The sequence below is a fragment of the Magnolia sinica genome, chromosome 10 (assembly GCF_029962835.1).
Source record: "Magnolia sinica isolate HGM2019 chromosome 10, MsV1, whole genome shotgun sequence".
Classification (NCBI taxonomy): Eukaryota; Viridiplantae; Streptophyta; class Magnoliopsida; order Magnoliales; family Magnoliaceae; genus Magnolia; species Magnolia sinica.
Window position 1 is genome coordinate 84,039,905 of NC_080582.1, and position 24,589 is coordinate 84,064,493.

General features: G+C 39.6%; 1 protein-coding gene across 1 annotated transcript; it reads right to left on the reverse strand.

The window, feature by feature from the left end:
* Positions 1-18,186: 18,186 nt before the first annotated feature.
* LOC131217221 (probable xyloglucan endotransglucosylase/hydrolase protein 6) lies at positions 18,187-24,173 on the reverse strand. Its single transcript, XM_058212070.1, has 4 exons — positions 23,916-24,173; positions 23,725-23,825; positions 23,421-23,617; positions 18,187-18,864 (listed from the first exon to the last, which is right to left on the reverse strand). The coding sequence occupies exons 1-4, from the start codon at positions 24,094-24,096 to the stop codon at positions 18,474-18,476; spliced, it is 870 nt and encodes a 289-aa protein (XP_058068053.1). The 5' UTR covers positions 24,097-24,173; the 3' UTR covers positions 18,187-18,473.
* Between the last annotated feature and the right edge of the window lie 416 nt (positions 24,174-24,589).

Below are 24,589 nucleotides of genomic sequence, written 5' to 3' on the forward strand. Positions count from 1 at the left end.
AAGCATGGCCATCTGATCAATGGGTCTTATAGCAATGACAAAAATAGAAATGGTTAATGGGCAACGTCATTAGTGGGTAAAGTAATGAAAGAGTAGTTCCCGTTTACTTGATTTAAACGGTTATTGCATGTGGGATGATCTTCCTAAAATAGGTAAATTATCTACTTTTATAATTGGATGGGCCTTCCAACGTGATGTGGATGGATGCTATTAAAGTGTATCTTCAATATTACGATCAATGAACTACAATAAAGGATTCTCCAATCAAGGTCCAGCTCTCCCAACTACAATCAAGGACTACGATCAAGGATTCTCCAATCAATACAGCCATTGTTTATATCTTTAGGTGATAGCCCTTTCATGTGTAATCTTTTATATACGGATTAAAATAATAACAATCAGCAAGCTCTCTCCCAACTCTCTCTCTCTCTCTCTCTCTCTCTCTCTCTCTCTCTCTCTCTTCCTTAGTTTTATCTTGGTATTAAAGCAAGGTTAGTATTTTTTTTCTTTCCCAGGGTTGATAATCTGGCTTAAATCAACGCCTGGTGATATGATTTGATATATATATATATATATATATATATATATATATATATATATATATATATATATATATATATATATTTTCTTCTATGCATCCACACCATTAATTACATTATTTGTTTTTGGTGAATTTTTTTTTTAATGGAGGACGACGGATCGTTCGTTGGAAAAACTGTTGTTGCACCTCTATCTTCTATGCAGCCCCTCGTAATTGAGAAAGAGAGTCCGACTCTCAAGATTACCACCGTCAAATTCGATGGAACCAATTACTTGACATAGGCAAGATCTGCGAAGCTCTATATTTCTGGACGGGGGAAGATAACATATATTATAGGGCCAGTTAAGGCACCAGATACATTAGACTTGGCAGAGGTTGAACGATGGGAATCAGAGAATTCAATTGTTATGTCTTGGTTACTTCATTTTATGAAGCCAGAGATTGGGAATACATATATGTTTCTGTAGACTGCAAAACAGATCTAAGATCTTGTGCAGCGGAGATATTCTCAGAAGAAGAATGCTTCCCGCATCTATCAGTTGGATGTGGAGACCTCTCAACTTAAGCAGGCGGAGAAGACCCTAGCGGAGTATTATAATACTCTTCGACAAAGATGGGAAGAACTTGATCAATATCAGACCTTCGATTGGGAAAGCCCCAAAGATGGAGAGATTTTTTCAAAGTTTATTGAAGAGAAGCGTGTATATCAGTTCCTTGCAGGTTTGAACCTGGAATATGAGACTGCTCGTGTGCAGATTTTGAGCAGAAAAGATGATTTTTTAATTTTAGGAGATGTGTATGCTTATATTTATTTCGAGGAAAATAAGTGTTACTTTATGGGCCAAGAAATGATCCAGCCTGGAGATAAAGCGGCAATGATTGTAAATAGACAGGGTTGGAGAGCATTAGTGACACTTACAGTATCATTGCCACCTGTGTTTCCTTCTCGCCTAAGTAAGAATTAGAAAAACTCCCAGCGTTTTTGTGACCATTGCAAGAAATATGGACATACCAAACAGTTCTGCTATTTTCTTAATGAGTTTCCACGGAAAGGGCTTACCTTGCCACAAGCGAATCAGAGTGCATTCTCATCGTCCACTCAAACAGCCTTTACTGCTGAGATTCCGGTTCAAAATCATGCCCCTCCTGCTGCACCATTTGATCGTGTTACTATATCTCGAGAAGATCTAGATCGATTCCGGGTCCTAATGACATAGTTTGACGAAAAGATACCTCTACTTTTGCACAGTCAGGTACATTTGCTTTAGCAAACACTGTCTCCATTGTTCCTTCCCAATCTTGGTTCATCGATGCAGGAGCATCTGATAATATGAGCGGTATGCCTTCTCTTTTTCGTGCATATTCTCTTTGTTCTGGTAGAGATAAAGTTCGGTTAATGGATGGATCTCTTTCTTCTGTTGCAGGAAAAGGACTCATAAATGTTACCCCCTCTCTACCATTTTTTGATGTGTTGCATGTTCCTCAACTCACTACCAATCTTTTATCTATCAGTAGCATTACACGGTCGTTGAATTGTAGTGTTATATTTTTTCCATCTTATTGTCGTTTCAAGGATCTGGTAACGAAGAAAACGATTGACAGTGGACGTGAAGCTAATAGTTTGTACATCCTCGATGATCCGCAAACTCCAAGTGTGCTTCAACCATGTGCATTGCAGGGTCAGCTCGTAGTAGCAAATAAACATCAGATTATGTTATGGCATAACCGGCTAGGTCACATTTCCTTTTCATTTATGAAACATTTGCTTCCAGCTTTATTTTCTGGTCAATTAGTTTCTGACTTTCAGTTTGAAATTTGTCAATTGTCCAAACATTGTAGATTACTTATCCCTTGAGTTCTAATAAAGTTAGTAGTTCTCCTTTTTTACTTATTCATTCTGATGTTTGGGGACTCGCTCCTATACCGTTTCTTTTGGGTTTTAGATACTTTGTGTTATTTATTGATGATTTCAGTCGTTGTACCTAACTTTTTCTTATGAAACGTAAAGATGAAGTTTATTACATCTTAAAAAAATTTATTACCATGGTTCAGACTCAATTTGATACAAAGATTCGTACGTTTCGTTTTAATAATAGAATTGAATATGCGAATTCTGGAATCCAAAAGTTATGTGAAGATTATGGTATTGAGCATCCAACATCTTGTGTTAGAACTCCACAACAAAATTGTCATTCAGAACCGAAGAATAGGCATATCCTTGATTTGGCTCATTCTATCTCCATTGTGATGAACGTTCTCAATTTTTTTTAGTTTGAAGCTATCTTGATAGCTTGCTACATTATTAACCGCACACCTTCTAGTGTGCTGAATTTTCAAACTCCTTATTCTATTCTTCGTCCTCGTGACACAAAATTTATTCTTCCACCCAAGATTTTTGGTTGTGTTTGTTTTGTGTAAGATTTGGGTCAAGAACGTCCCAAACTTGACCCAAAATCTCTAAAATGTATATTTTTAGGTTACTCTAACACACAAAAAGGATACAAATGCTATCATCCACCCAGTCGACGGAGGTTTGTTTCCAAAGATGTTTTCTTTTTTGAAAATCAGCCCTACTATTCTGGTCCAGTTTCTTTACAGGGAGAGTGGTTTGCCACTTGTCGTAACTGTGATGTCCAACTATCAGAGGTCCCTCTTCCTGTTGTCATCCCAGATCCGCCTGTATCCTCTTTAGAGTCTTCCATGTCACCTATGTCAGTTATACATCATGAACATACTACTGGTGACTCAGTTGTACATGAAGGACCACATAAGGACTTGCAGTTTTTGGAAAGAAGTCTTGCTTCACAACATTGTAACGTTTCTCCTGTATCAGATCAGTCCATGCCTTTCCTACCTGGTGAGCTAGAATCTTCTGATGTTCCTCCTCTTGCTTCAGACCTTGAGATTCCCATTGCTTTACGAAAGGGTAAAAGACAAATTTCTACTAAATATCATTTATCTACTTATATCACATATCATGTTATGTCACCATCTTATTGTGTGTTCTTAGCTTCTGTCTTTTCTATCACAATTTTCTCTATTATCCGTGAAGCAATGTCTGATCCTAAGTGGAAAGCTGCAATGGAGGAAGAAATGAGAGCTTTGACTCACAATGATACTTGGGAACTCATGTCATTACCCAGAGGGAAGAAGGCAGTTGGGTGCCGTTGGGTGTTTACAGTTACGCATAATTCAGATGGTACCGTGGATCAGTACAAAGTACGACTGATTGCAAAGGGGCACGCACAAACCTATGGGATTGATTATTATGACACCTTTGCTCCTGTTGCAAAGATAAATTCCATTCGTGTCTTACTGTCCTTGGTTGCAAATAGTGATTGAGAACTTCATCAATTGGATGTTAAAAATGCATTCCTTCATGGGGATCTTCAAGAAGAGGTGTATATGACTCCTCCACCTGGTATTTCGTTTCCTGGCCATGAAGGGCAAGTCTGTTTCTTAAAGAAATCCCTATATGGACTTCGCCAATCTTTTTGGGCTTGGTTTGACCGATTTAGTGAGGTGGTTATTGAGTTTGGATATCAACAAAGTGCAGCAGATTATACTCTTTTTATTAAACGCATTGGTGATAGTTTTACTGATCTTATTGTTTATGTCGATGACATAGTTATCACCGAAAATGATCCAATCGCCATTCAAGAGTTAAAGTCTTATCTTCGACATCGTTTCGAGATTAAGGACATTGGCCCTTTGAAGTATTTTCTTGGCATTTAAGTTACAAGATCAAAGTCAGGTATTTTTATCTCACAACGTAAATATGTCTTTGATCTTTTACAAGAGTATGACAAATTGGGATGTCGTCTAGCTGATACACCTATTGAGCAAAACCATAAGTTGGGTGATGTGGAAGGAGAGCCCCTTGTAGATGTCTCACAGTATCAACGTCTAGTTGGGAAGCTAATTTATCTCTTCCTTACTAGACCTGATATTACTTATGCTGTAAGAGTTGTCAGCCGTTTTTTGCATGCTCCTCGCTCAATTCATCTTGAGGCGGCCTTTTGTATTCTTCGTTATTTGAAGGGTTGTCCTAGAAAGGGTATATTGCACTATGTTGGGTGGTAATCTTATTTCTTGGAGAAGTAAAAAAAGCAGAGTGTGGTTGCTCGCTCTAGTGCCGAGGCTGAGTTTCGTGCCATGACACATGGTATTTGCGAGATGATCTGGCTATAGAAACTATTGCAGGAATTAGGAGTTCATGTTCCAATTCCAACAACTCTGTAATGTGATAATAAAGCGGCGATTAGCATTGCTCATAATTCAGTACATCATGACCGCACAAAACATATTGAAGTTGATCATCATTTTATTCGTGAGAAGCTACTTTCTGGGAAGATTTGTATGATGTTTGTTCCTACGACCGAACAACATGCGGATATTCTCACCAAAGCAGTTGGCACCATTCAGTTTCAGTTTGCGCTATCCAAGCTCGGTATGCTCGATATCTTCCAACCGGCTTGAGGGGGAGTATTAAAGTGTATCTTCAATACTACAATCAAGGATTCTCCAATCAAAACTATAATCAAGGATTCTCCAATCAAGGTCCAGCTCTCCCAACTACAATCAAGGATTCTCCAATCAATACAGTCATTATTTCTATCTTTGGGTGATAGCCTTTTCATGTGTAATCTTTTATATACGGATTAAAATAATAACAATCAGCAAGCTTTTTCCCAACTCTCTCTCTCTCTCTCTCTCTCTCTCTCTCTCTCTCTTCCTTAGTTTTATCTGATGCCCTCTTTGATATCATTTCATCACATGACTTGAGGAAAATAATTTTAAAATTGTAGGGCCTACCATGATGTTTATGTGTTATCCACATTGCCAATCCCATTAGCAAATCATTTTAGGGCATGAGAAAAAATGAAGTAAATCCAAGGCTTAAGTGGTTCACGCCAGAGGAAATAGAGAATTGATTGCCTACCATTGAAAACTTCTTAAGGGATTAAGAAGTTTTCTATCAAGTTGATATTTTTATTTTCCTTTATGCATGACTATAACTTTATAAACAAGTTGGATGATAAATAAACTTTATTGTAGACCCTAGGATGAAAATAGATTTCAATGATAGATATCTTTAGAACCATCGTTGTTGAGGTGTGGACCGTGGTACACTTGAGCTTTAGATATGACTCATTTTTGGACTCATGTCGTAAAATGTGTTGGAAAACAACAAATGGACAACGTGAATAAATCACATACATCATGATGGGATCCATAAATTTAAATCAGTATAAAGGAGGGTCTTTTTTTAAAGGACCCATTTTCAAGGCGAAAATCTTCATCTATTTTCATCTCCAACCAATACATAGAAAAAGTCATTGTTACCCATTAACTTGTATTTACCAAGGTAAATAAAAAATCAAACAGCCCCCTTATGTAAATGTGAATGGACCACTAAATTTAGTGGTCCGGAGTGCATCGCCAAATATCTATATGAAAATATCATTTTGAATGTTTCACATACAATTCCTACAAAACACTTTTAGCTAATATATCTTTGCATTTGGCTACTTGTAATCATCACACTAATTGCATCTATGTAATTAGACATTTTTATTATTTTTAGGATGTATTGCTTGCATGACATAGGGATGAACGTGATGAGGTCAAGCATCATCTCCCTCAAGAGGATAATTGTTCCGAATCCACGAAACTTCTTCGGACTCCTCACAGAGGCTTCTCGAATCTATGAGAAAGAAAGCAAGCAAAATAGAAAATAAATTCTAAAAAATTTGAAATTGATTAATGAATGAAATAAACGAGTTCACAACCTTTTAAATAGGGATACTAAGAAATGGGAGAGAAATCAGAAGCAAACTACAACTAAAACTCCTAGAATTCGCAACTTACTATAAATAGTAAACTTGCTATTTGTAGATGGTTGTGATGTCTACTAGTGTGCAAGGTTTTCGGCCAAAAATAATAAGTGTCCTATTTGACTTTACCAAGCTATTCTCCTAATTTTTCTAAGCTCTTTTTGCATTAGGCGCAACTCCTAAGGCCCAACGGATGAAGAGTTATAATCAAACTAAAACTTACTATTTATAGTAAAAATAGAATTAAAATAAAGAAATGACCGCCAATTCAGGGGTATTTCGCAAATCCAGCTTGCGCAACTCGGTCTAAGGTCCGACGGTCTGAATCACTTCTGTCGTTGACTGGGCCTTTTCTGATCCATCTTGGCCATAAAACTGTTCCCGACCCACTCTACATCGTTGCACCAAATATCAAATGCATCTTAAGCATTGAAAGGGATAGCATGGTGCACGTAATAGCCAAAAAAAAAGAAGAAGAAGCCATTGACCTAATTTAAAAATATAATTTAAGAAGGATAGATAGGTCTTAGAACTACTAATAAATAAGAGGCCCTTCATTTGTTATGAATATTGAACTTTTCTATTTGTAATCTATACATGAGGGGGCCATGGTTGGTTTATTGAATCCATTGATTCAATGGCCCCCACCATGCTTGAACCATGCCTGAAATATCTCGTCATTTGGTCAAACCTAACCTTTATATTGTTGCATGTAAATACATGGTTAAGAAGAAATGCACCAATAGTCTGTACTTGATGGGGAAAACACAAAAGATCTAATGGCTGGGATCTTCCATTTTAGAAGATTTTTTAATATGGTCGATCCATGATTGGGGCCATTAGATTAATGGATTGGATAAACCAACCATGGGCACCGCATTCTACAAACAGGCAACTCGGCCACAATAAATAAATAAATAGATAAATATTACACTGCATGAAACTGCCGGTTTGAAACAACTTGCAAGATATGGAGCATTCTTGAGTGATAATTCATTTTCCCTACAAATATAGAACAATAACAAACTCATTAACGGTCTGTTTGGATGCACCCCAAATTGCAAACCAAGTGGATATTTTGGTAGGATGTATGGTTATTTGTTATGCTGGGCGGTTTGGGTAGCAAGGAAAATGAGAATTGTATCATGTAGGATTTTCTTATTCATTTATTTTTATTTTTTTAATTCCCCAGTCAATATGTGTTACATTACAGTGGGACCCATAACATCAATTATTCTAATGATCACCAGATCATGTGCCTCGATCACTTGCATTCTTTTTGAGGAATTTCCAAGGATATTTTCAAAATCAGGAGTTTGATGCGTCTCATTCAAGAAAGTCTCATAGAAAACACCATATAAAGAAATAAACAAATTTTAAATTTTAAATAAATAGTAGTAAAAAAAGGAATATCATGGCATTATCGGAAAATTTTGGGAATATTATTGTGATATCATAGTAGTTCCTGAGGCATTTGAAAATATGGAGATCATATTTATAAACATTATTTTACAAAAATATATAGAAATGTTGCTGTATATTCAAAATCTTAGAGATATTATTAGGCTTTTTTCATTTGCCATCAGCATTCGGGACTTTGGTTTGTATGGATATATTTATAAAGAGAGGGGAAGTAGTTTCAAAGACATGGGAGAGATTAGAGAAAGTGGTTATAAAAAGATATTCTTAATATTTGGTTTTTCAATTATAATGGTAAATGACGGGAAATGAGTAAGGCTTATTTACGCTTGTAATTGTGTGTTGAAATCATGTATATTTGACTGCAATGATAATTTTGTTACGTTGTTTGTTTCACCTAAAAATTAGTGTAAAAATATTAATTTTACAGTGTGAAAATGTAACGGTTACAATTTATTTTACATACTTCCACTATAAGCATATCTGACTCTCTATTTATTAGCCATAAACAACCACCTCACGATGATAATGATGGCTGATTTTCTTTTCATTTAATAGATAATTGGAAAACCAAATAGGCCCTTAAATCAGTAATCATATAATGATGCTGTGAGAAGTTTTCGACTTCAATTAATTTATTACAGCGTGAGAAACTAAGCTGCGCATGTCGTTGTCCGAATATCCAACTCCATTTTTGTTCCTTGTCACATGGGATGTGAATGTTTAAATATTATACTATCTAATAAAAGGTGGAGAAAAACATTGCAATGCAAGTGAAGAAAGAGAGAAAAAGTAGTTTGCAAGATGTGGGAAAGAGAGGAGTTCGAGAATGGAGAGTTTTCACATTTTAAATTATCTAAGTGCTCTTTATATTGGTTTAAAACTAGGTCAGGCCTTCATTTTGAACTGGTCCACCTGGGCCTAGTGAAAGTATTGATTTTTCTGGCTGAGGCCTGACCGTCGCCAACCTTATTTAAAAGGCTTTGATTATCTTACATGATGCATACTTTCAGGAGTTTGCAAAACTAACCTAGCACAAAAAATCGGCTTTGGTCACTCTTTGTTTTGAATAGTAGAAATCAATACAAGATTAGATAGGTCGGCAGGTCTTCGGAAACATTTAATTTGGATTGTTGGACCTTTTTTTTTTCCAACAATTCATTTTTTGAGTTACAAGTCATATGAGTGGACCGACATTATTTTCGGTTCAGTTACAAGTTTCACAAGTGGATTGAGATTATTTATTATTCATTGCATGTTCATAGTTTATGGGCAAATGTGGTGGTTGCTGTTGCAGTGGTGGAGATGGCAGGGGCCTGGGCAGGGTTGATGAGGATGGTGGTGGGATAGGTTCCTGGATAGCGTAAGGGTAAGGTTGGTCTTGATGGATTTGGGTGGTGATGCTAGGCATGAAGGCATGAAGAGCACCGACAATCATTTGAAGGGTAAGGGCTAAACGACAATGAGATTAAAGGGTCACAATGACAGTGGAAAGAGCTGTGACAATGTATAATAGAGAGAGAAAAGGTCTGAATATATAATAGACAAATTAGATGAACTGCTCTAATACCATGATAACACACTAATTTTGAGAATTCTTCTATGTTTCCATAAACATTGCTTTGTTTCAAATAAGATTTAAATAATGGAGTACAAAAATAATGTATATACATAGAAAATAATAAACTTAGATATATATGAAATATATACTTAAATAGAATCATCTATATAGAATGACTTTTTTTTTTTTTATAATTATTTTTATTTTTATTTTTTATAACTATAATATCTTACCTGAAGAAAGACGATCAAATCACTAACGCATGAACCATCGAGCATGTGGACAACACATTCTTAAAAAACCAATAGTTGGGCCATGTTTGTATTAAAAAGAAAAAAAGAACAAAGAAAAAAGAAAAAAAAGAAGCAATTTTTGGGCATTGTTAAAAGATCATCTTCCTGCTAGAAGAAGAGATTGTGAAATAATAACACTCAAGCGTCCATTCATTGTGAAATCATGAATGGACGGTTGGACCTACTGTAGGTAGGTTAGCCCCAAAATCAGATTTTAGTTGGACAATCCTGACCTATGATTTCTAGACATTTTGTTGAATTTGAACCTTTTCTATTTCCTTCTTAACCCTCTATTAGATTTGATTCTTGACCCAACTTCGCCAGCCTGCTCCTCTGCCTCAATGGTGTTTAGTAATCAGCTAAGCTAGGATGTATTACTAGGCCTTTTGCATACCCAACCCAGGCCCATCTTAATATTTATCGAGCTGGAAATCCCTACAATGGCCCATCCACAACCATCCTGCCTCGTGAGGCTGAAAGTCGTGCGGGTTTGGTCGGGTTGGTGCTCAACCCTATCCCAACTAAAGGTTCTGATAACTCAACCCTAACCCAATCCAACCCAACCTCGGGTTGGCAACTCTCAACCCAAGACCAATCCAAGCACGCTCGGTCGGGTTGGTCACGTGGATACATGCCAATATCTTTGTTAATACATTAGTCTATTAGATTTCAATACACGTCTTATTTTTTGTACCTATGATTTTATTAATTATATATAATTATTTATAGTAAAGAACTTCATTTAAAAAAAATAAACAATCCATACGCAATTATAATTAATAAGTAACTTATATATCGATCGGGTTCGGGTAGGGTTGGGCAACCCAAGACCTCAATCCGAACCCGGCCCAAGTTTTATTGGGTTGGTGTTTGTATAGCCCAAGCCCGAGACTGAACCCAATACATCCTGCCCGAGCCCTACCCAATGTTGGGTCGGTCGGGTTGAACCCGCCCGACTTTCAGACCTATTGCCTCATCGTCACCTAAATCCTACCCAATCTGGTATGGGCCCGAGTCGATATCCGAGTCTTTCCGGCCCACCTTCACCTTGGTTTGTTCAGCTGCCTGCTTACACCAACTGCAATCGGCCCACGACTGCTACTGTTGTCACACATGCGTGAGATCTGGACCGTTCATGATGAAGGTCTGTGGTGAATGTGTCTAGGGTAAAAGATAACTTCATCCACTCACTGATCAGGTGCACTTCATTTGTATGAAAAAAAAATGGTTGAAAGAAAGGAAAACCGACGGTCTACATTCAACACAGTTGCATGGCCCACCTAAGAGAAAGCCCATTTTTTGTTATCTTTCATCGAACCAGTTAATCAGGTATAAATCATTAGGATGGAGTGAAGGTTCAAAATCAGTCCGATTGAAAGCTCAAGCGAGCCACACCGCATGAATTTAGAGGTTTTGAGAGCAATTATGCACTTTCACATTGATGTGGTCAATGGAGTTTTCTATCAGCTGATCTTCCGTGCATGTACGGTTCAAATAAATGTTATCGCCTGATGGATGGATTAGATTTACATAAACAACATGGCGAGGGGCATCCGTATGTGTGTTTTTCTCGCTGCCTAAAACATGTCTCGTGGACAATTTAGTCCGATTAATTCTCCCGTACAGAATAGGGACCGGAACCAAGATATGTTTTAGGTCAGTGCCCAAGCTCGTGGGCCCCACATTGTACATGTAATATCAACTCCGTCAATATGGTTCTATCATCAATTTTAGGCTGTGGGGCAAAAAACCAGCGTGATCCAAAACTATGGTGGGCCACAGCACAGGTGAAAATGGGGATGGGATGCCAACCATAGGTTTTGTGTTCAGGGTCTCCATTGTGTTTTTATTTGATCAAATTCATTAATAAGGTGTAACTCACCTGCATGAAGTTAACAAAAAAAAAATAAAAAAAAAAAAAGGAAAAAGAAAAAAAGAAAAAAAAAGACGTGAGTCAAAACTCTGGTGGGTCCACCATGTTATACATATGAAATCCACTCTGTCCATTAAGAGCAAAAAAATATCTTATTTTTATTGTACATACAAACGATCATATTCTAGACAAAAACCTCATATGGGCCATGATCAATGTGAAAAGTATAAAACTGTGTCTAAACCCTGAAGTTCCTGTGTTGTGGACTGGATGAGGCTTGGATGAAGCTGATTTTTGTTTCTTCCCTTCGTCCTTGTAATTCATCCCTGGTGAACGGGTTTGATGTATGTGTCTTGTTCAGGCGGTCCATCCATTTTACCAACTCATTTTAGGACATGAGCCAAAAATTTTCAAAGTTTAGGCGGACCGCACCACAAAAAGAGGGGGCTAATAACGTCCACTGTTGAAACCTTATTAAAGCCCAAGGTGATGTTTATTTGTCGTCCAAGCTCTTCATAAGGTTACACAAACATGGATGACACCAACATGGATGCAGGAAAAACACAAATATAAGCTTAATCCATAAATTTTATGGGTCCTAGGAAGTTTTCAATTGTAGGCATTTAACTTCCACTTCTTCCTATGGTGCGGTTTACTTGAGCTTTAGATACGCTTCAATTTTGGTCTCATTCTCTAAAATGAGCTAGAAAAATAGATGGACGAAGTGGATAAAACAAATACATGATTGTAGGCCCACGCAGACTTTCCTCAATACGCAATCGGCTCTAAGAACCCATTAGACGCAGGGATGAACGTGATGAGGATAACTAATCTAAATCCACGGAGCTTCTTTGGACTCCTCACAGAGACTTTTCGAATCCACGAGGAAAGAAAGCAGAAAATAGAAATAAATTCTAATAAATTCAAAATTGATTAATTGATGAATAAAAACGAGTTCACAACCCTTTAAATAGGGGTACCAAGCAATGGGAAAGAAATCAGAATCAAACTACAACTGAAACTCTTAGAATCTGCAACTTACTATAAATAGTAAAGTTACTATTTATAGATGGTCGTGATGTCTACTAGTGTGCAAGGTTTTCGGCCAAAAATAGTAAGTGCCCTATTTGGCTTTACCAAACCGTTCTCCTAATTATTCTAAGCTCTTTTCACGTTGGGCGTAACTCCTAAAGCCCGACGGATGAAGAGTTATAATCAAACTAAAACTTACTATTTATAGTAAAAACGAAATTAAAACAGGGAAACGATCGTCTAACCAGGAGTTTTTCGCAATTTCGGGCTGCGCAAATCGGCATAGCCGGGTTGGTTGGCTTCAGTAGCTTGTTACCCCAAAATCATATATTTTACGTCAGATAACTCATTCCGAATTGCAAGATACGCCCGATGGTCTGGATCACTTCTGTCATCGACCGGGCCTTTTCTGATCCATCTTGGCCATGTAACTGTCCGCGACCCGCTCTACAACAGTCTCCTCCACTTCAAAAGAACTCGTCCTTGAGTTCTCGTCATACTCTGGTTCATGATACTCGGTCAGGTCCGCGACATTGAAAGTCTGTGAGATTGACATGTCATCTGGAAGATCAACAATATAAGCGTTGTCATTGATCTTTCGAATGATTAGGACGGGTCCAATCTTCTTATTTTTCAACTTGTTGTACGTCCCGGTCGGAAATCTCTCTTTGCGCGGATGGACTATAACGCGATCGCCCACCTCGAACACTTTTTGTCGCCGATGCTTGTCCGCTTGTTCGTTGTACTTCTCGTTCGAGGCATGTAGCTTGGTCTGCACTTCTGCATGGATGCCCATGATCTTGTCTGTCATATGTTCTGCTGCAATGCTCGTGCCTGGGTGCTTGCATAGAGGGACCAAGTCAAGTGTGTGGCGAGGCACTTGTCCGTAGATAATTAGGAACGGTGATCTCCCTGTCGAGTGGTTCACCATGTTGTTGAATGCAAACTCTGCTTGGGACAAGGACAAATCCCACTGCTTCAATTTTTCTCCTGAAATACAGTGAAGAAGGTTCCCAATGTGCGATTCACAACTTCGGTCTGCCCATCAGTCTGTGGGTGGTAAGCACTACTGAATTGAAGTCGTGTATCGAATCGATTCCATAAAGTCCACCAAAAGTGGCTAATGAACTTCGTATCAGGATCGAAAGTAATGGTCTTGGGAACCCGGTGTAGCCAAACGACCTCCCTGAAAAATAAATTTGCCACGTGTGTTGCATCGAGGGTCTTCTTGCATGAGATAAAGTGCGTCATCTTTGAAAAATGATCTTCCACCACGAACACCGAATCCATGCCGCATTGTGTTCGTGGGAGACCAAGCACGAAGTCCATTGATAAATCCTTTCAAGGACTGTCAGGCACAGGTAACGGGGTATAGAGGCCCGTATTCTGAGATTGTCCCTTAGAGGTCTGACAAACATTACAACGTTGTACGACTTTTCCCACATCACGTATTAACTACGACCAGTAATACCACTCTTCCACAAAAGCTCGCGTCTTATCTCGCCCCAGTTGTCTACCAAGGCCACCTCCATGTAACTTTTGAATAATCTGCTCCCTTAGAGAACTTTGGGGGATGCACAATCAATTCTCTTTGAAGAGAAAATCATCCTGTATATGAAGGTCACTGGGGTGACCTTCTTGACACTTCATCCAAGAATCTTTGAAGTCCTCATCCTCGGCATACAGCTCCTTAAGACAGTCCAATCCGACTATCTCGATGCTCATTGTAACTAGTAGTGATGCACGACGACTAAGTGTATCAGCCACCTTGTTCTGCTGCCCTGAATTGTGCTTCAGAACGAACGTGAATTCCTATAAAAACGTAACCCATCTAGCATGCACACGATTCACGTTAGTCTGACTATTAATAAACTTTAATGCTTGATGATTAGTATACAAAACAAACTCTCTTTGAATCAGATAATGCCGCCAATGTCGCAGCGCCTGAACAACTGCGTACAACTCAAGCTCATAGGTCGACCACTTCTTTTGAGCTTCGCTGAGCTTCTCGCTGTAGAAGGCTACCGGCTTGCCTTCCTGTGATAATACTCCTCCAATTTTGACGTATGAAGCGTCACACTCAACCTCAAACAATTTATCAAAATTAGGAAGCACCAAGACCGGTGTTATAGACAAACGATACTTGATCTCATGAAAGCTCTTATCAACTTTATCGGTCCACTAGAACGGTCCTTTTTTCATGCAATCTATTATAGGCGCGACTATGGTGCTAAAATCTCACACAAATCGACGATAGAAAGTCGCCAACCCGTGAAAACTCCTCACCTCATGAATGTTTGTCGGGATTGGCCATTCCGTAATAACTCGCACCTTTTTATCGTCCACACGAATGCCTATGGACGTTACAACAAATCTTAGAAACAACAGGCTGTCAGTTAAAAAACTACACTTCTTCAAGTTGAGGTACAACTTGTTAATTTGTAGGACCTGTAGCACCTGCCTGAGATGTTTCTTGTGCTCCGCCTCATCCTGGCTATATATCAATATGTCATCAAAATATACTACCATAAATCGGCCAGTGAACGGTTTTAGAACTTGAATCATCAAACGCATAAAAGTACTTGGTGCGTTCGATAGGCCGAAGGGCATGACCAGCCACTCATACAACCCTTCCTTAGTCTTGAATGTCGTTTTCCACTTATCACCGGGTCGAATACGAATCTAATGGTACCCGCTCCTTAGATTTAGTTTATAGAATACCTTGGCCCCTTCTAACATATCGAGCATGTCATCCAACCGTGGTATTGGGAACCGATATTTGATGGTAATTTTATTGATTGCTTGGCTGTCGACACACATGTGCCAGCTTCCATCTTTTTTGGCGTTAATAATGCTGGTACGACACATGGGCTCATGCTCTCTCAAGAGACTTTTACGGATCAATTCCTCTACTTGCCCCTGAAGTATCTCACACTCCTTCGGACTCATCAAATAATGAGGGCGATTGGACAGGCTAGCCCCAAGGACGAGGTCTATGTGATGTTGGATGTCCCTCATGGAGGGCAATCCATCAGGTAAATCCTCAGGCCAGACTTCTTTGAATTCGTTTAACAACAGTCTTAAACTTGGAGGAATGTTTGATGGTTCCTCTTCATCGCCCTTCACTACTACGGCGTATACCTCGCCAGTTTCCTTCGATTCTTCCATGAAATCCCGAATGGTCAAGAGAGAACTTCCCTCCACTTTAGAAGCTTCAGGGTGGTTCTCTGGTGCCATAGGGGCAAGGATTATTTTTCGACTATCCTTAACGAAGACGTAGACATTATCTCGTCGCCGATGGGTCGCATCACGGTTCGACTGCCAAGGTCGACCGAGTAATATATGACAAGCTTCCATATCGACCACGTCACAAAGTATTTGATCCTTATAATTTTTACCAATTGAAAATGAGATAGTGCATTGTTCAGTACCTTGGTCTCATTCGCCTTATTTATCCAGCCAATTGAGTATGGGGAATGATGTTTCATCGTTGGTAGCCGCAACTTGTCCACCATTACTCTCGAAATGATGTTTTCGCTACTACCACTGTTTATGATCACATCACAGACCTTCCCGTTGACGGTGCACCAAGTATGAAATATATTGTGTCGTTTTGGATGTAATTCCTTTCGTAGGGCATACAGTAATCGCCTCACAATTAGAAATTCGCCACGATCCTCGCCCATCACTTCATCACCATCTGTTATTTCTTCAGTGGTTTGTTCATGTTCATCAAAGCGATGGCCTTTTTCTGCGGCCTCATCTTCAGTGCCCCTTCGTTTATAGTCAAGTGCGCTGTGAGACGTTGAGGACAAGTGTTTGATAAGTAGCCTGGTTGGCCACAGCGGTAACAATTGTTTGACCTTGGACGAGTATAAAGATTTGAAATCCTACTCGGACCCTCGTATCTCGGTTTGCGGTTGTAGGAAGTTGAGGTACTAGATCTTTTCCTCGTAGCAGCATTGGATCCTGCGTGGGACATGTTATGGGGGGTCGATTTGAAGGATATGGACGAGCAGGAACTCTTGCAAGTTATGTTTCTGCCCTACCCGCCAATTGAACTGCTTCATCTACGGTCCCGACTGGGTACATCTGAACTCGATCCTGAATTATTCGTCGCAACCCACCTATAAATCGTGCCACCTTTTGTGACTCAGATTCTGACAGATCGTTTCGTGTAGCCAACCGTTCAAATTCTTCAGTGTAATCTGTGACAATTCGATTTTCTTGTCTGCAATTTTGATATTGCTGGAATAATATCTGCTCATAATCACTGGGGAGAAATCGTGATCGAAGAAGACGTCTCATCCGTGGTCATAATGAGATAGGCGCCTTGTTCTGGTGGGCTCGTGAGAGTTGTAATTGTTCCCATCATGCAGAAGCACTAGTTTTTAATTTAAACGCTACCAATTTTATCCTTTTATGATCTGACACATCCATGTAATCAAAATATCTCTCTATTTTATCTTGCCAATCGAGAAAATCTTCTATACGTAATAAACCGTTAAAACTAGGAAGTTCAGCCTTACCTCGATAGTCTCTTTCAGCACGATCTAGATGATCACCTCCATGGATTGGTCGTCGAGCAAAACCCTCATTAAGGTCATCACCACTAGAACTTGAATCATCTGGTGTAGCCCTACGGTTTGCCACTGGTAGTACTCTACGAAAATCAGGGTTGTGTCGTACAGCCACCATGGGTGGTGGAGCACCGCCTAGGGCTCGGAGCGGAAGTAGCTCATCCGCAAGACGGTCGAGAGTTGCCTGCAGCCCTTGCATGGTCAACTGTCTCTCCCGGTGAAAAGCTTCCATTCTTTTTGAATGATAACGAATCCCTAAATCACCGTCCATAGGATTTTGATTCATACCATCGTTGTTTGCCATCGGCCTGAGGGGAATCCTCGCTTTGATACCAATTGACGCAGGGATGAACGTGATGAAGATAACTACTCCGAATCCAAGGAGCTTCTCTGGACTCCTCACAGAGACTTCTTGAATCCACGAGGAAAGAAAGCAGAAAATAGAAATAAATTCTAATAAATTCAAAATTGATTAATTGATGAATAAAAACGAGTTCACAACCCTTTAAATAGGGGTACCAAGCAATGAGAAAGAAATCAGAATCAAACTACAACTCAAACTCTTAGAATCCGCGACTTACTATAAATAGTAAACTTACTATTAATAGACGGTCGTGATGTCTACTAGTGTGCAAGGTTTTCGGCCAAAAATAGTGTCCTATTTGGCTTAACCAAACCGTTCTCCTAATTATTCTAAGCTCTTTTCATGTTGGGCGCAACTCCGAAAGCCTGACAGATGAAGAGTTATAATCAAACTAAAACTTACTATTTATAGTAAAAACGAAATTAAAACAGGGAAACGACCGTCGATCCAAGGGTTTTTCGCAATTCCGGGTGGCGCAACCCGGCATAGTGAGGTTGGTTGGCTTCAGTAGCTCGTTCTACCCCAAAATCATATATTTTACGTCAAATAACTCATTCCGGATTACAAGATACGCCCGATTTAAAGTTCGATGGTCTGGATCACTTATGTCGTCGACCGGGCCTTTTCTGATCCATCTTGGCCATGTAACTGTCTGCGACATGCTCTACATAACCATTGGACAAAGCGGACAAAGCGTATATTACGAATATACAGCATGGTGGCCGCACCACCCAAATGACCAAAACAACCATGCACCAGATACTCATCATTCACACTGCCATAAGCATTTTAGTCATTTGGGTCACCTTCTTTTCCCAAAATATTAGAAAGATTCCGTCAACTTCCCTCCTAAAAGACAAGACAGGCTATAAACGATTCCCCATCTCCCCTACAACCTTAATTATTACATACAGTGGCCCACCTACACTCTCCATTATTTACATAATCTTAACCGTAGGATCGATTTCCTCGATCAAATCCCAGCCAAGCATTCTGGAGGTGGGACCCGGTTTCTGGCCTTATCAGTGCAATAGTCGTAGACCATGTGATTTACTCGGACCCACCTGTACTTTCGGGCTTGGATTGGATTGAGCTGCTGATACAATGGTCCTTCCCACCAATTATTGAAATTAGTAGTGCAGCCGGCTGGACCGGGGACGGTGCAACCTTCGATGTCGAAATCCTTGTAGTAAGCGTAGAAGGGGGCCTTGCTCCAGTCAATCTTTTCCAGCCCTCCACGTGTGGCCCAGTTATCTGCGTCCCAGAGGGTCGAGTAGATTCCCATTGGCTGTGATTTGGGATATGGTACGCCCCTTGCCTCGTTGTTCTTGAAGACCCTTATCGGGACATCGTCGACGTAGAACCTGCAAATCCAACGGTTCTTATTGGATCTTAGATAATTGAGAAGTTTTTCCTTATTAGACATTGAAATTCTAATTATCTTTCCTATGTTCTGTGCACTTGTGCTACTATATTTTAAGTGTCAATAACCAGTGGCTACTTCGATCTGTAGTTCCTAGGCTCCCATTGGCTGAAAGCTGTGGGACCCACTTGTTGTTTTCAGCTGGGGTTCCATGGAAATCATGGAGGAATCCAATCATGTCAAGTTGGGGTTCACATTCAATGACTACCGTCCATTTTCTATTATTTGAATAGAAAAAAGGGTCCTATACAGAAAGTCTAGAGACATGCATGTCAGTCTATGATTAAAGAGTACGGAAATTTAGTAAGTTCGATGGTAGTGTGTCTACGTCACCAGGTTCTTTGGACCCCACGATGATATGGGTTATATCCACACTGTCCATCCATCTTCCCAGATCATCTTAGGGTGTGGGCCAAAAAGTTAGGCAGATCCACAGCTCAAGTGAACCACACCACAGAAAGCAGCATGATTGAATGCTACCATTGAAAATTTCTTGGGGCCCACAAGTTTTGGATCAAGCTCATATTTGTGTTTTCCTTTACATGAAAGTCTTAAAAACCTCGTGGGACCACAGTAGTTTCGGATCAAGTTGATATTTGTCTTTTCCTTTCATCAATCTGTCTAGGATGGGTGGATGATAAATACCATGGTGGGCCCTAGAAAGTTTTCAACGGTGGGTGTCGTATTCCCCGCGGAAACGGATTGGCTACTCCCCCTGACACTGGCCATCTCTGTGGGCCCCACCATGATATATGTATTTCATCCATGCCGTCCATCTATTTTTCAAGATCATTTTATAGTATGAGACCAAAAAATGAGATATATCCCAATCTCAAGTGGGCCACATTACAGGAAACAGTATTGAATGAGCATCGAGCACTAAAAACCTTTTGGGGCCATAAAAGTTTTGGATCAAGCTGATTTTTGTTTATTTTCCCTTAATCTGGGCCTGTAAGATCTAATCAACAGATTGGATGTCAAATAAACAGTACAGTGGGCCTAAGGAGGATATTAATGGTGGATATCCAATCGCTATTATTTTCCTGTGGTGTGGTTCAACTGAGATTTATATCCCTCTCATCTTCCGGATCAACCCTAAAATGATCGGTAAAAATGGATGAACGGAATGGATGAAACACATACATCATTGTGGAGCCCACAGAGCACCGACCATCAGCCACAGGATGGTGGCAGAGGAGTAGCCAATCCGTTTTCATTCCCCACTGCTTCCCGTGGTATAATTAGGGGTGTACATGGAGGCGAACCGAGACCGGCTCGACTCGGCTGGGCTACTAGCTGACCTCAGCTTGAACTGGGCTTAGCTTGGTCCTCAAGCCCAACTGGCCGACCCGATTCCAGTCAACAGCTCAATAGCTCAGGCCGGTTCAAGCAGAGGATCAAGCCGAGTTTACCTGTGCAGCATTTTCACAAACACCTAAAATGTATCTGAAAAATCTCACTGTATTTAAGACACCAACAATGATTTGTACAGGTATTTTATCAAACACCATCTAAACAATATAAAAATTAAAAAAATGGGTATTAGTTTCATATACATACCTTCCTTACTACGGGCCACATTTCGTTGGGTCATTTCATTAAACACTTGGTAGCAATATCAATATCAAAGTAACCAAGTCACTGAACAGGTTTGATCCGAGTTTGATTCAAGCTAAGTTCGATCTAAACTCATTTTCGAGCTCAAAAAAAAAGCTCTACTGCACTTGAACACAGCTTCCTTTACATGGAAGTCTTAAAAACTTCTTGGGACCATGGTGGTTTTGGATGAAGTTGATATTCGTCTTTTTTCCTTTCGTCAATCAGCCTAAGATGGGTGGAAGATAAACACCATGATGGGCCCTAAAAAGTTTTCAACGGTGGGTGTCATATTCCCCACTGCTTTCAGTGGTACAATCCACGTAAGCTTTGGATATTCCTTAATTTTGGACCATATCTTAAAATCATCTTGCAAAATTGATGGACGGTAAAGATATACTACATATATCTATGTGGCCCCACATAACTTGGTGATGCCAACACACCACAGAATACGCTTCCGAAAAGTAGGTGGTGAAAAACAGACATAACCAAGATAATTGTGCATTGCAATTAATCTCGTCAACGCCTGGTTAGATCTGACTGCAGCGATGAGATATGGGGCCCACCAACTTGACTTCATAGCAGGTGATGGGACATGCAGGAATCCGTGCTTCAGCACTGTACGATCACGAGAAAAAGAAAAGAAGAAAAAAAAAGAGAGGAATTCTCTATAATTGCTATAGATTAAGCTTATATATGAATTTGAAACGTATTCATAAGAAATTTATTTACATGCATATGGAACTCTGAGTGTTTTCGGATGGTTTTCCATCATTGTCCACCTGATGGACGGGTTGGATGGCATTCAGACGCTATGGTGGGCCTATTAATATGTGTTTTGGGCAACAGCCTAACAAAACGGTGGGCCTTCTAATGGATGGCCTGGATCAAGAGTGTATTCATGGATTGGATTCGATGAAGGTCAGTGAAGATTAACGGTTGATATCTATAGTTTTAGGCATCAATGACCCATTTTCAGATTTCTGCAATATTGTATCCAAAATAAAACCTATATCAATCTTGTTTTTTCTGATTTTTTTTTGGGAAATTAGAAATATGTAAAAGCATTAATAGGCTGATTGACTATGGAAATCTATACTCATTCATCCATATGTGACATAATCTACTGGCCTCCTAAGTTCTAACCTCTCTTGAGTGAACAGTTGCTGGTTGAATCTCGATCGTCGACTCTTTAACTATCCATTCGTGCGCCATCCATTATATAAGATCATTGCAACATTTTGGATTGTGGCCAATAAAAAAGTGGAGCCCACGGTTTGGACGGTTTAGATCAACGTACACATATGGTTTGGATGTAATACTGATACGGACTCTTTGGTAAATTCTGAATTTACCAAAGGGTCCATATATCAGAATCACATCCAACCCATCCCAAAGGTACAACCCAACATGGTGATCAGAAGTATGAAAAATCAGGCCAATCCCATCATCGGGTGGGCCACACGTGGAATAGAAGACTTTTTGGTGGCATACATTCCTTTTATTGAGTGGCCCACTGATTGGATTGGCCTGAATGATCATCATGGTAATTACATTTTGAGATTTCGAAAAGCAAAATAAGTCTAAGGCATTGCATGATAAAAGAGTTCTTAATGAATTTTGTAGTAAAATCTCAGCCTATAATCATATTTCCTTATTTTAGTTGCATAGATCTACATTGTGAGTATTGCCACTTGAACATAGATGTTAATTGAACGGTAATGGCCAATGGTGTAGGTTTAAACTGCGTTTGAAAAACTGATGTCCTGGCGAGTTTGCTTCTCTAAATGGTGTAATACTCCATCAGGTGGGTCACACATGATCATCAATTTAGATCAGAAAGTTGGATTATTAAGATCGAGCGATTCAATAGGACTCACTACAATTGTGATCATTGTAAATAGGTTTGAGGCAGGACGCTTGAACCATATTACTTATTTATAATTATTAAGTGTGATGAGTAAGCTTTTACTCCTATTTCATATAAATAGATGTATTAGTCCCCTCACCAATATAAGAGAGGAAACCCTGGTCTAATTGAAAGTTCTCCTATTTGATTTTCAAGTGCACCGGTAAATACCAGGTAAAAAGGTAATAATTATTTCCCTGTATATTTACAACATAGCTGATTTGAAAAGATTACAGAATATATATGGGTCTTACTGTGATGCATTTCGCTCATCCACACTGTTCATTCATTATGCCATTTGAATTTATAGTATGAGCAAAAAAATAAGGTATATCTAAAACTCAAGTGGACCACACCATACGAAAAAGGGAATCAAATACTTACTATTAAAAACTTTGTGGGGTCACTGTTTCTTTTGGTGTGGGCTACCTGAGTGTTGTATCTGCTTTATTTTTTGTCTAATGCTTCAAAATATTGTAGTAAAATAGATGGATGGAACGGATATATCATATACATTACCGTACCATTCAAAAATTAAAATTATCTCTTTTGAACTAGTTTTAATGGCACAAACACTTATAAATTTTCAAACACGGTAAACCGTAATAATTACCTATTTCCAGTGTATTTACACTGGCTTTGAAAAAACAAACAGGCTCTAAATGTGTGAGGTGTGAAAGATCAAGATTTCTACCAGTTACATTAAGGAATTGGGAATGTCTTTCCAACCCCCTATACTTTAAGATTAAAGCAATGAATCTCCATCATTAATGCATAAACAACCTGTCAATTCCACGTTTCATATCTAATAAATGGAACAATCTAGACCGTTGCTTGATGGAAAACCGATGGTCCACATGACACATAGTCCACCCTAAACATGACATGGGTTTCTTCTAAATGCTTTAATCTCATCCATCCATTAATTTCAACTTATTAATTTCAACTTATTAATGAAGAATTAAGAGAAGCGGTTCTGAAATGCTTACACAATTTGGCGTCGATTCCACAAGATGGAATAGGTGTGGAATTCGACAGACGGGTCGAACCAAAGGTTCACCCGCTGCTCTCGGTCCCCCTTCCCATGTGCAAACACGTTCGTTTGGACTGTATATGGCTGGCCAGATCGATTACCCAAAAACTCAAAATCCAATTCGTCGCGAATCTCTTTTGTGTCTGAATTCAGCTGCAAAAAACCCAAAATCCATTTTTAGCTAATCAATTAATCAAAATATCAGATTGAATTTTTGATTAGTGGTCCACTTAAAGTTCATAAAATGGTGGAAAACGTACATAAAATGCAGTGACGGTCCCTGCAGAGTCTCCTGGTATGAGCTTGATTTTCATACTAACACGGCCGAAGACGTACTTTCTATTCGAAGCGAATCCGCAGCCTTAAGTTGTGAAAAATGCAACAGGATTAGGAAGAGAGAAAGATAAAGAAAGTGATAGAAGTGTGTTTTAAGGGGAAGAAGGTTTCAGACCTGATGACCGGTCCAGCAGGAGCTGAATGGCTATCCCATTTTCCATTTGCTTGATGTGGGATTCGGCCCATGTGACGCGGAAATCTTGTATGAATGTGGCCGGCTTCGCGATCGACGGTTGGATGAGCATCAAGCCAAGGGAAAGAGAGAAGATGAGGAGAAAGATGGCTTGGTTTGCCATTTTCGTTGTGGGCACGAGAAGGATGAATTACTCAGTTAAATAGCTCCCATACAGGGCTGTGTTTCTGGGACGACGTTGTGGTGTGGTCTCGAGACCACCGTAAACATAAGAGTCAGTGTCTGGTGTGCGTTTGGTACAAGTTACTTAATATCTCGAGGATTATAACCACCACCATCATGTACGTCAGTTCATATTCGCAAATCATGGGCCGCATTGCTGATGGGCCATGGAATCCAACATAGAGTGGGTGATCCAAACTTTCCATTGAATCGGTGCCCATCAAACGGATGGTTGTGAAGAAAATCGTCAGTGATCAGATTTAACTAGCTGAATCAGATGGGTAATGTTGCCTACTTATTAGGTTCTATTCACGGCACGTCAGCATCGTCATCTCTGTGGAATGACGTGGGTTAAGCTGCCACTTGTGTGACAAACTCACAACGTAGGCCGACTGCATTATTCACGGGGCATACAACTGTGCAAGCTCGCAAAT

Coding starts and splice junctions, on each gene's coding strand:
- LOC131217221 (XM_058212070.1), bottom strand. CDS start 24,096: ATGGCAAACCAAGCCATCTTTCTCCTCATCTTCTCTCTTTCCCTTGGC. Junction 23,618..23,724: donor GGACCGTCACTGCATTTTAT/GTACGTTTTCCA, acceptor GGTTTTTTGCAG/CTGAATTCAGACACAAAAGA. Junction 18,865..23,420: donor TGGAATCGACGCCAAATTGT/GTAAGCATTTCA, acceptor TTGGATTTGCAG/GTTCTACGTCGACGATGTCC.